The sequence below is a fragment of the Neofelis nebulosa genome, chromosome 1 (genome assembly GCF_028018385.1).
Source record: "Neofelis nebulosa isolate mNeoNeb1 chromosome 1, mNeoNeb1.pri, whole genome shotgun sequence".
NCBI classification, from domain to species: domain Eukaryota; kingdom Metazoa; phylum Chordata; class Mammalia; order Carnivora; family Felidae; genus Neofelis; species Neofelis nebulosa.
The window spans coordinates 29,346,619-29,360,106 of record NC_080782.1 but is presented as its reverse complement, the minus strand read 5'-3'; the positions used below and the strand labels follow the sequence as shown (position 1 = coordinate 29,360,106).

The following is a 13,488-nucleotide window of genomic DNA, read 5'->3' as shown; positions in this document are numbered from 1 at the left end:
GGGATCTTATGTTGATATAAATTTTAGCAATATGGCTCAGATGAGACCTTGAGAGTGATTTCATGAATTCGTTCTTCCAATGAAACTCATTGCCATCTAGGGTGTGCCAGGCTCTGTGCTCCATTCTTGGGACCCAAAGTTGAACTAGACGTGTTCCCTGTCCACAGAACATCTTGATGTTCTCTTCTTGAGACCCCTGCGTTCCACAGGCCTCAAATTAGGTAACTCAAATTTATCAATTTGTCCAAGAATGGTCATTCTATAGAGAGTTGACTCATCCTAAACAAACCAGAACATTATATATATATTCATGGTAAGAAATATATATATATATTCTAGTCAGTACTTTCCATGTATAAAAAGATGCTGACATCTAAACATCTAATTGGCTTGTGCCCAGCATTGAGCTAGGTACAGTTATCTCATTTAATGCAAACTGCATATTAATCATATAAGATCGGTGTTATTGTATTCATTTTGTGTGATGCAGAACTGGAAGCTAGAAGATGGGAAGTTGCTCAAGGTCATACGGTTAGCACAGGGTGAAGCCCAGATTCCAGCAGGCCTGCCTGATTTCAGAGACCTTCCAATGTTATGATCTTGATCTCATTTAATGGTATAAAAGCCTGTCTTTGGTTCTTAGGTCAGTAGCACTTTATTCTTTCTATTTATTATGGATGTCAATCACTTAATGAATCTATGTTTCCCAAATAAATATTTTTTTATTTTTTCTAATGTTTATTTACTTTTGAGACAGAGAGAGACAGAGCATGAATGGGGGAAGGTCAGAGAGAGAGGGAGACACAGAATCTGAAACAGGCTCCAGGCTCTGAGCTGTCAGCACAGAGCCCGACGCGGGGCTCGAACTCACAGACTGCGAGATCATGACCTGAGCCGAGGTTGGACGCTTAACCAACTGAGCCACCCAGGCACCCCCCAAATAAATATTTTTAAAAATTGGCTTCAGTGTTTTCCATTTTGTTTCTTAACCATGAATGGAGCAGAAATTTTCCCAGTTTGGGGAACCATCTGCTAGGATCTAAACATGACACAAGTTGGTTATTTCATCATGGTCTCATTGAGAAAAAAGAAAGAAACCATAACACTTCTCTTTCTTCCCTTCCTCCATCTTTCCCTCTCTTTTTTCTTATCATCTCCTTTCCTTTCTGCCTTTTATTCCTATTTAAAAGTACCATATATTCAGCCCAATTCACTCATATCTTAGTGGGAAGAAACATATGTGTATGGAGAATTATCAGGAAATACGCATTATACGATAAGAGAAATATAGCCAAAATATAGGTCCAGCCCAGAAGAGAGTATGGTTGACTCTATTCTGAAGACGGTGGGGCCACGGAATCTTTCACCCAGAATATGCTTGATGTTGATGCTTGAAAAATGAAGAGGCAAGAGGAAGAGCAGCTCAGGGAGAGAGCACAGAGTATGAAAAGCCCTGATGTGTCTTTGTTGGCTACAGATTCCTGTACCAGTGACTACTCAGTGCAATATTAAGAAGAGGAAGGGAGATGCAGAAAGGTGGAGCCGAGCAAGTATTGTGTTGATATTGGCAAAGTGTGGTTTCCAAAGACAAGTGTCCTGCTGCTCTGAGCATTGTTAGAGTGGAAGGTGAGGCAGCTGCAGGGATGGCACCGAGCCAGTCAGTGTTGATGGAATGACTTCTCTCCCTCCTGGAAATTATGATACTAAATACTTCATTTTTTTTAATGTTTTTTTTTTTTTGACAGAGAGAAAGAGAGAGTGTGTTTGCGTGTGCAACTGGGGAAGGGACAGAGAGAGAGGGAGACAGAGGATCCAAAGGGGGCTCTGTGCTGACAGCAGAGAGCCCGATGTGGGGGCTCCAACTCATGAACCACAAGATCATGACCGGAGCTGAAGTCAGATGCTGAACCGACTGAGCCACCCAGGAGGTTTTTCTCAGTATTTTTCCTGTTTGTTGTAAAAGCCATGTGACATGATACAAATTATTTTCTTGGAAATCTTTAATGCAAGGAGAGTGGGGTCTACGTGATGATTTAGACCAATCCATGATGACAGGGATGAGGCCCTCTTCTCCTGAAGCACATAGCTGCACAATGTCAGTTCTGTCAACATCAAGGAGGGAGGAAATCGCTGCTGGGCAGGCATTCAACTATGTCTGCTACAGAGCGAATGAAAAATGAAGGGACAAGGTGATTGACTTTGCAGTTAAGTACAGATACTTAATTGGTACTCCTGTACTAATGAAGAAGGAGCATTGCATATTTTCTCTCTTTGTTAGTACCATCCACATCATTATAGGTCATGTATGATGGTCTGTAGAGAAGTTTTGTTAGTTTTTGTTTTGTTTTGTCACATCTTTATCATTTTCAAAACAGTGCTTTATAAAAGTGCTTTGAAATATCTATCCATCATCTGCAAGGTGCAGGAGATTTTAAATTGGCCTTGATTCATTCGATATTGGAATACGTATAGAAGGCAAGGGATTTGTTTTCTTGTGAAAGTAGTCTTTTCTAAAATCAAAGATGGTAAATGAAAATGTTTCTTCTGGAACAACAAAATAGAAGCCACCAGAGATCCTGGATGATCTCAGGGAAAGCCACCTACCTAGTCTGGACCTCTTGATCATCACTGGACTATTATAAAAGAAAAAATTCTATCTTCTTTGAGGCACTGCATTTTAGAGTCTATTTATTATTATTTAAAAAATTTTTTTAATGTTTATTTTTTTTGAGAGACAGAGCACAAGTGAGGGAGGGGCAGAGAGAGTGGGAGACACGGAATCTAAAGCAGGCTCCAGGTCTGAGCTGTCAGCACAGAGCACGACGTGGGGCTCGAACTCACAAACCGTGAGATCATGACCTGAGCCGAAGTCAGAGGTTTAACTGACTGAGCCACCCAGGCGCCCTTAGAGGCTAGTTATTACAACAGTCTATCCTAACTAACACACTCGTTACCTTTTTTGAAGAGGGACCAAATCTTCCAGTTTTGTCACAAGAACCTGAAATTTAGAATTTTGTATAAAATCTACAGGTCTCTCTTTTTTTTTAAAGGTTGCTTGTTAATTCAATATTATTTGAAGCCCTGTTTAGGGAAAAACCACATGTCCACACATCACCACTGCCTCTTTGGCATGGCTTCTTGCCTCCAACACTTCTTGGCTTTATGACTGGCTGCTTGTGTATTTTGACTCTACCACAGATGCAACAATATTTGCAGGGAGGCAGAGAGGGGGTCCCTGGCCAATATTTGAAAAGAGAGGATGAATGGTAGGTTGTGGACTCTTCTATGTCCCTTATTTGGTACTTTATAAAGAAATTAATTTATCAGGTGAAAGTACTACAGAACATCCAGCTCCTCAAATCAAGGATGTAGTAGTAGATGATGGCAAACGGAAGGACAGCCTACAGAGGACTGCTGAGGGGATTAGATGGGTTAACATGTGTAAGGACTTAAAACACTGCTGGAAAACAGTAAACACACACTTAACGCTGGGTGTTAGTGTTATGCAACTTGCCCAAGGTCACAGCTAGTCAGTGGAGGAGTACATGGACCTCCTAAACAGACTTTTCATGTTTCAACTTGTTCAAAATTTTTTGTCATTTTGCTCTATGTTCTCGAAATTTCCGTTACTTTATCTTCTATATGACTAATTCTATCTTTAATCAGGTTCATTATTTAGTTCACTTTTTAATTGAGGTGTGGGGTTTTTTGGGCAATCATATTTTTAATTACCAAGAATTTTTCTAGTGTCCTGGCAACTCAGTTTGTGATGGCAACCTGTTCATATATTATGGACGTAATATCCTTTCTGTTCTAAGGACACTAACAAATTATTTTTTTAAGTTCTCTTTCATTTCCTGCATTATTTCTATTTCGTTTTTCCAAGGTCATCTATTCTGTTTGCTCATCTGGTCCTTTTCCTTACTTTTATTGGTTTTCCTCAAATATCTAATGATCTTACATTGGTCAGTCACATTTATGAGTGAAGGTTTAGGTTGACTTGTATGGAGACTTAGCATGATTTTCCTCTGTAGGTGTGTGAGTCGTTTTTCCCCAGCAGACTTCTCCTAGGGGTTGACTGCATGCTTTGTATAAGTGCCCTGGTTGTATTGACAGTCTTTTGGGTTCATGGATATAAAGCAGACAGGCAGCCTGAAGATATCCTCCAATTACCACAAAGGAGGACTTTGGCTATGGAAGGCTTCAGTACATTTCTTTCCAGTCTCTTTCTGGGTGGAAGGGGAAAGGGGACGGTCTTAGGTTACTTTCAGCTCTACTTCTCTTTCTGGGCCCTGTTTAGAAGACTTTTCCAAGCAGATAAACTACATTCTTAAATTATCAGGATTTATCCTGTGGATAAACATTACTCTTCCACATGCAGTTTTCTCGTTAATACATGCTGGTTGTCCGTGTTGCTCATCTTTATTGATGCCAGATTTCTCTTACTATGGTTTATTCCACTCTATTGTTCAGATTCCACCCCCCCCCTTTTTAAATCTTCTTAGAAGTCCTCATAATTTTTCATCCAATGATGGCATGTACATAAAGGTGACACTTTAAAATTTTTTTTTTTCAACGTTTTTTATTTATTTTTGGGACAGAGAGAGACATAGCATGAACGGGGGAGGGGCAGAGAGAGAGGGAGACACAGAATCGGAAACAGGCTCCAGGCTCTGAGCCATCAGCCCAGAGCCTGACGCGGGGCTCGAACTCACGGACCGTACCGCGAGATCGTGACCTGGCTGAAGTCGGCCGCTTAACCGACTGCGCCACCCAGGCGCCCCAATAAAGGTGACACTTTAATGAGCATCACCTATATTTTTACTTACCCCTTTGTATGACTTTTCATATTTTCTGAATGGATTTTGAAGTGTGTGCTCAGGTTGTTATTTTAATTAGTCTTTTTTGTAAGTAAGTTTAAAAGTTCCTTTCTCTATTGTCTTCTTTAAATGTTTTTTAGGATTGATTATCTACATGGGCTTACTTTGGAAAGCTGACAGTGAAGAAGTGTATGTTTGCTGGCAGCTGATGTATGTAATATACAAGAAAGCATACCAGGAGTTTTATTTAATTGTACCAATAACACTTAAGTCTAGCTAGACTGCAGAGTTCCTGAGAGAGCTTCAAGCTCCTCTGAATTGAGAAACAATTTAAAAGATCAGAAGTAGAAGGTTGATTCTTTCTTGATTTACCCAACTGGACCCCTGAGACAATGAGCAGGATCCTGTATTCTGACCCTTCCATCTTCTTCAACCTCAGTCGCTTTGGGTCCTCACTGTGCAACAAAGGAGTGGCTTTGGTGGCCCTGGTTCTGACACAACTGTTCAGAGAGTCCCCACCCTACAGCTCACTAGGTGCTGTTGTTATTTGAAGCTACATATCAATGTCTGAGCTACAAAACCTGATCCTCACATGCCAGTCATGAATGCCAGAGAGATAAGGAGTGTGTATGTGTGTGTGTGTGTGTGTGTGTGTGGTTTGGGAGGCAAGAAGTGGTTGTAGTCCAACAGTCAATATTTATTGACTATCATGAGCAGGCCTCTGAAGTCATATATTTGGGAATGTAACGAGTTCCTAGATACCTTTTCTCCAATGCCCTGCCAAGGAGCTGAATTTATATTAAAACCTCTCCCATTCTTGAAAATACAACCTGTTCCGGAGTGAATGTTTGTGTCCTCCCCAAACCCAAATTCAGATATTGAAATCGTAACCTCCAATATGATGGTGCTAGGTGGAGCCTCTAGGAGGTGATTAGGTCATGAGGAAGGAATCCTCCTGAATGGAATTAGTGCCCTCATAAAAGGGACTCCAGAGAGGTCTCTCACCTTGTTCCCACTGTGTGAGGAAACAGAGAGAAGTCAGCAGCCTGCAGGCCAGAAGAGAGCCCTCACCAGAACCCCACCATGCTGGCACCCTGATCTTGGATTTCCAGGCTCCAGAACTGTGAGAAATGAATTTCAGTTGTTTATAAGCCATCAGTTTATGATACTTTGTTACAGCGGCCCCATAACACACAACCTAATTGCTTTTTTAATCGGAAGTTTAAAAATAAAATAGTAATAAATTTTTTTAAGTGGTGTAGAAGGGAACATCTGTACGGTTGAGAAGTAGTGAGTAAAATGACCATCTGGTTCTATTTAAAAATGAGTGTGGCATCTTCATGTAAGGCCCAGCCTTACGTGGCTCTCCTCTGCCACAGAGGTCTCTCTGAGCTTAATGATCATGCCCCTTTGTCAATAGCAGATGTTTCCGAGTGTAGCCCAATGTGGGTTTGTTTGTTTGCTTATAAATTGTGTTCATGTGCTGCTCCACAAATACAGTATGAATGTTAACATTTCCCATCTTTGTATATGTTTTATAATATAGAGAGTAAAAAGTGAAATAGGAAAAGAAATGTGGAGAGCTTCTCTCCACGTCCTAATAAATCACATTGCCCATTCCTTGTATTCCTTCAATCAGGTTCATTAAAAGTAACTATATTTAAAATTTTTAATCATGGAAATTAAAAAAAAATATATATGTAGGAATATATAAATGAAGGAATAATATGTCTCATGTGTTCACTTAGTTTTAATAAATATCAATTTATGGCAAGTCTTTTTTATGAGCAGGGGGTGGGGAATTCCAATAGGCTTTTATTGAGATAAATTGACAAAAACCAAGATTTTATCAACCATTTTTTCCTAAACCTTATAGACTCAGCAGAGACTCTGGTCCATATATGTGTACACACAACATAATACATCCCAACAAAAACAGAGTCCCACTGGAACGCTTGCCAATTAACAGAAAGCCAATATTCCCTGTCCCCAAATGTTTTTAAAATTTTGAGTCCCCACTGTACACTTTTCAGTGGAACTGATCCTTTATGGCTTAGGACATTGGGATTCTATTCCTGTTTTTACTGAACAAAAAATACATTTTTCAAATTTTAGCCTTATTTGAAGAAAGGGAAGTGACTTTGTTTTCTTCAGTCACCTCTCCCCTATAACCACTAGTTAAAATACAGTACAATTTATGGCAAGTCTTATTTTGTCTGTACCCTCCATATCTCCCTCACTCAAATTATTTTGAAGCAGATTCCAGACGTATATTATGGAGTATAATACATTATACTCCATTTAATTAACATAAAAGAAAATGAGTGAAAGGAGAAATAGAGAGAAGGAAAAAGAAGAATGGAAGGAAGGAACCAACAAACAAACTAATGGAAGAAGGAAGGTATGAAGGAGGTAGGGAGGGAAAAACATAGTTCGGTGATTATTTTATTCCTGTGAATGTAAATTCATATCAAGTAACAAAAGTTTGGTCTGGTGCAAGTTAATTTGCTTTATTTTGGAAATGATCCCAGTTAATGAGTGTTTACCTTCAAAGAGTTCAGTTTTGCTGCAAACCCATTGACCCCATGCCCATATACTTCAAACACTTTTAGGTGGAATTCAGATTCTGTAGGATCATTTGATCCTACCCAGATGGTGGACATTATGGAACCAGAACCACCGTACTCCAGTTTCCTTGCCACTTAAAACAAACAAAATAAAACTCTGCATTTTTCTGCCCTTTGGTTTTATTTTGTCTTGTTTTCACTTTGGCTATAAAGACAGAAAAAATGTACAGCTACAGAGATTAAATACCAGCACATAGCAACAATCAAATTTCACCCGTAGGAGAATAATCAGGTAACTTTCCTACAACTTCAGACACAGACAAGCATTTCCTGAGCTCACTAATACAAGACCCCATTCTAAAGACATGGGTTTATTTTGTGCTGAGGCCAAGGCTATTTTGCTAACTGACCTTGGTCTCTGCTGACCTCCAGAGGGAGCCCTGTTGCAGCCAGATCTGAGGCTCATCTGTGAAAGGGCCAAAATTAATTTTGCTTCAAATGCCAAGGCAAGGTTTATGGAGTGAGGCAATATTTCTGATAACCAAGACCCGAATGTTGATGTTCAATGGATTAAAGATCAATGGTGGCAATTTCAGAGTGTGAGCACCTTGAATAGGTAAGCAGTTTGATGCTATGCCAGTGTCGCCTCCTCAATTCGTAGAGAGGAACAAGCGTTCAAGCAGAACAACCTCTAATACAGCCATTTGCATCTCCCATGTTTTAACAAATAGCAGTTATGGGAATCCAGCCAACTGTGCTACCTGAGAAATTCTTTGAGCTAAAAACATACAGTGACTTAGAGTAACACAACTCTAGACAGCCACAAAAGCCTGCCTTGATGAGCTTTATGATAAGCATGTTACATAAGCCATTGTGAGAGCCTGAAACTCTACATTCTCGTCCACAATGTCTTTGATGGAAGGAAGCGTGATCTTAAAAAAAAAATCTACCATGGAATGTTATAAAGGAGCAGAGGATCTGTTATTTAAAATCAATAGAAATTCTAAAGTCGTAACACTAGTTCATGAGTATTGAACTAAAATGGCCATGTAATAATCCCTGCAGTGCTTTGGGGGTTGTAGTGAGGCTCTGGCCAGGGCTTCATGGTTTTCATGTTTGCATGTTAGGGGTCTTTTATCCTATTCTTTGAGGATAAGAGTGATAAATGTAATACTGCTGCTTTTTACTTATACTTGTCATTCAAAGCACTCTGAACACTTTCGAAGAGTAGACTTTTGAAACAAGGCAGGTTATTAATTAAATAACTCATTTGCATACTAATGTCCAAGGCATATGTTCCTGCTTCTTAAATATGGTTCAACTGAAAAAAGAAAACTTGCCTATAAACTTAGGACCATTCATATTATTTAACCAAGCACTATGCTTTCTGAGCTATAAGTTCTAATCATAAAATATCATTTTTCCCAGTATCCATCCCAAACGCAGTCGTTGAGAAGATCAATTATTTACCTGTAACATGCCATTCAACAGTGGCGTCTTTTTGACATCACAGCGAGTTGGTAAGGGAATAAGCTCGAGTTTCATAGAAATTCTAACTCATCTTTAATCAAATTGCAAGTAAAAAATGCCAAATATTATTCACTTGTTTTTTGACCCAACCAGACTTCACTTTCTACACTCTGACTCTTTGCTTTTATTTACAAGCAAAGAGCAAAGTATAATATGCCCATTATGAGCTACTAACTTGGTAGTGTTTCTGAAAAATAAGGGTGTGGCTTATTATAACTGATTCTAACTATGGCTGATAGAGCTGATATTATTTTACATATTCTTATTACATACTTTCAGCTATCCTGGCTTTTTTCCAGTGGAAATTGGTGAGTCAAAACAGAGTCTCCTCCCAGAGCAGAAATGTGACTCGATATGCTGTGTAAGAACCCAGGAGTCTCTGTAACTCAAGTAATCAACCACAGGGTCACTGCCCAGGGCTGACTCAATAATGCACAACAGTGGGACATAGAGGAACCAGGCAGTAAGTCTCCCTGGGGATTGTCCCTATTCCCTAATGTTGTGGCACTGGAAACTAAGTTTAAAGCATTCTTGTTTTTGGTGTCATCAGGCCTCAGGAGAGATATAATGAATGAAAGAATGAGCAAAGCAGACTATTTAAGCAGGTTATGCATGTTTACCTGGACAAGAGGACTTTATACATATTCCATCTAAAAAAAATCATATATTTATATAAAATATAAACCATGTTTAAATATATATATGTATGCATATATATATATATTTCAGACACCACCCGTACCTCCAACACTGCAGCTGGGAGTCAGGAATCTCTATGACATTCCCAGAGTAATTACAGTGCTCAGCCAGGTTGGAAAATCAAGGGCCTAGATTTTCAGATACACTCCCAAATCCTACTCATATTTTTTGTTTTAAATCTATTTCTTTCTCCTCAAGCTATAGCCAAAGACAAAACAGGAATGTCCTTATTTTCTCAAGTCTTTATATTCACAGAATAAGTATTGAATAACCTCTTGCATTGTTTACCAAACATTTGTTTCATTTGACAAATGAAGACACAAACTCAGAGATGTTAAGTACCTAGTTCAAGGTTACACAGTCCACTAATGGAGCACCAGGGCTAGAAGGCTGGCTGTTTTAGCCTCTGTGGTCAGCTGACCATTCCTTTTCCCCCTTCTCCCCAGCTTTACATCCAAGCGTAAGAAGAATGGAGGCGTCTAGGGGCTTCCTTGAAAAATCAGACATAGATCAGGGTAAATGTAAGATATTAATCCCCATGCAATATTTTCTCTCAGAATCCTACACAGTGAAAAAGACTTATGAGACATATCAACCAAAGACCATGTGTAGACCTTTGGGTCCAGTTTGAACAAAATGTAAAAATGTTTTGAAATTATTGATAATGATTAAATCCAAGTGATGGGCACATAGGGCTTATTATGCTATTCTTTCTACCTATTCATATATATATATATGTGTGTGTATATATGTATATATACATATATACACACACATATATATATATAATTCATATATATGTGTATATATATACATATATATATACACATATATATATACACATATATATATACACACACATATATATATATATTTAAATTTCTCACTATAAAACTTTTTTTTAAAAGAATCCATTTCTCTCAAGGGCTGACTTACAGTTTTATGGGTTATTTGACTTACTATATAATAATATGCTTATCAGTGAGGTCCGTAACTTGATAGAATGTTGATAGCTTTATGTCACTCTGGAAGAAAATGCTTCAGCCTTCTGCCATGACTGCTGTGAAGCAGGAGATAAATGCCAACCGTTAAAGCAGAAACTATGTTTCTCTAACAATTGGAATCTCTTTCAAAGTAGCTAAATACTTCTATAACCTGTTGTACTGTGAGGGGCCCAAAACAGGTAGACTATTAAAATAATAAAGGTGGTTTAATAAGTCATGGTAATTATGAAAGAACAATCACACATATCACAAGGGTTTTTATAAGTCAGAGTATGTTTGGGGAATTGTTCATCGCCTCAAAGTGGAAGGAGAACACCCATCCAGATCTGGCAAAGAGGTAACCTTCTAGTTAGGGTTTCAAACTTAGCACCAATTTCCAAGTGCGCCCAGGAAGCTGTGGAGCTCAGACTTTGAGGCTAAGCACTCTGCCTTTCTCCTTCATCCTGGCCCACCACCTCCGTTCAGAATCTACAAAGAGCTGTGGAATCTTGAAGGGCAGCATCTAGTAACGTTCATTACAATTTCAGGGGTAACAGCTTCTGAGTTAAATGAAAGGTGTTTAGGGTTTGTTTTTAAACAGAAATTAACTATGCTATTATTTCAATGAATATTTCAATGAAATATGCTATTTCAACACAAGAAACCACTGGAAATCTCTTTGTTTTGTGACCTAGAAGTAGACATGGAGAGTCTAAAGGGAATCAGAGGTAGATTTCTGGGAAGATAATGTTTTATGTGTTTATTTGTCTTCCAGAACTCCAAATAGTTGCGTTGGCAGGCAGGCTGCTCTATAACTGCCCCCTTCTGAAGACTCAGAGGTGTTTACAGAAACTGAAAGTCCCAGCAGTATATTTCCATGAGCTCATTACCAGTTCCGCTTATACCCTTCAGATGTTGCATGTGCAAATGAACATCCATGCAGTATAAACCCCTGCCTTGAGCTTTTGTTCTAATTACAAAGTAGCACAAGTCAGAAACGTGGTGACTATAACATCAGGGCATCTTTTTAGAATCCCTGCTTTGGTCACTATTATTCAAAGCAACTCCAATGCCATTTCTTGCCTGCCTCTTTATGCTAATCAGCCTAGCTCCCTCGGCCCCTCCTCCTTCAGCTTCCTTTAAGAACTGTTCACTTTCAGCTGTCACAGAGGGTAACTCAGACCAGGCTTGGAAATCACTGGATTTAACTCAGCAGCACTTTTTAAATTTTGTGTATCTTATTCTAGCAGTCCTCTCGAAATACTAGAGGCATTAGGTTTCGCGTCAGCAGATGGATCAAAACATTGCCAAAACTGTAATTGGTTAGAAATAGTTACTTTGTAGGATTTTACACTGTAAAGGGGAAAGCTTCAAAGTACTTTGAAATGAAAGACGAATTAAGCTGTGCTTTTATCCAAGTGAATTGGCATCTTTGTATGTAGGGGAAGTTATATTGGTCAATATTTATTTCAAGGATCATGACTAGAAAACACTTGGAAGTTTATTAGAGAAGTAAATGCTTTACACTCAAGGACAGGATCTGCATGTACCTCTGTGGCTCTGGGTGTCTGGTGAAGACCATTTTAGGTGACTAACCAGGGGAAGGAAATGTCCTAGTGATACTGGAACCACAGCCGTATTGCCAGCACCATGTCTACTGCACAGAGAAAAGACAGCAGGCACCTGTTTAACAGTTTTTATACCTGTAAACTGAAGCTTCCAGAAGACCAGCGACAGCAAGGTGAGTCAGCCAGGCTAACGCATTCTGTGACCTGGCCATTTGCATTCCAGGAGGAATGGTAGGCTGGGGAAGTGCCTGGGGAATCTCTGGTTGGAAGATGCTTTATAATCTTTGATTTTTTTTTTAACTCTGAGAATAGACATAATACTGATGCATAAGGGTGAGTTAACTTGGGTTCACTCCTGGTTTTTAAAGGACTATGGGAGACTATCAAGAATGCTATTCCTTGGACTTGTCCTTCTGAGGCTTATGTGCTGAGACTTCCAGCCACTGTTGTTTTTCTAGAGTATGCTATATTTGTGTAATTCAAAACACCCATCCAGGGAAGGCTAAATCAGCTACAAGGGGAATTTGCTGAGATTAGCTTTATGTTACACTGGAACTGTCTTCCCTGTCCTGCCACTAATGGCACACTTTTGGATTTAAAGTTGAAGCCTAATTTTGCCTGGATCTCTGACTCACTCATTCGTGGGAAAAATAAATATATTCTTGGCTCTTTCCCTGTTACGATGTAGGAACAGCTGGAGAAAGACAGTGAAAAGTGTCACATTTCACATGATGGGCACTCATTCAGACTAAGCTATCTACCTGGCAGCCATTTTCACCATCAGTCTTTTTTAAAATTTCAAATCCACTACCCAGCCAGCTGCATCAATTAGTGGCAGATGGCTGACATGAATAGACAAGATGATCTTTCCAACCCATTCTGGCACGGACAGCAAAGGACACTTGAAAAACAGGCAGGGTGCTGTCACAGATGACATCATCACTCCCCAGAGGTTAAGGATTGGCCCCAGACATTTCTAACTTGCCCTTAATAACCACTGATGGATCTGTCTATGTAGGGATCTAGGCTGCAAGCTCTTTATTTACGTTTCCACAGACACGGTTTTAGATTTTAGTGGCATAGACAGAACTGGCTAATGGGCTGAAACCTCCCATTTCCAAGGTGGCACCTGTGTGCTAACGTTTGCATGAAGGTGTCAGGCCACTTTCTTGCATTAGTTCCTGGACTTCATGCTGTACAAGGCTTCCCATAGTGGGGGTAGAAAATGCTTTATAATAAATGGAAACAGCAAAAACTTTTGAGACCGTTCGGTATCATCAGGGCTGAAACAAGTCATTTTAAACTAACTGCTTTAGCATGT

At 39.4% G+C, this 13,488-nt stretch overlaps 1 protein-coding gene across 3 annotated transcripts in view; it reads left to right on the top strand.

The window, feature by feature from the left end:
• RANBP3L (RAN binding protein 3 like) overlaps window positions 1-13,488 on the top strand; it is a 286,469-nt gene that overhangs the window by 228,373 nt on the left and 44,608 nt on the right. Inside the window, exon 1 of one of the 3 annotated variants that reach the window (XM_058717599.1) lies at window positions 11,623-12,340. The exons of the other annotated variants lie outside the window; for them this stretch is intronic. Coding sequence (XP_058573582.1) covers window positions 12,250-12,340 — 91 coding nt within the window. The 5' untranslated portion in view covers window positions 11,623-12,249. Of the gene's footprint in view, window positions 1-11,622; window positions 12,341-13,488 lie in introns of those variants that run through there. 3 annotated transcript variants of the gene reach the window in all.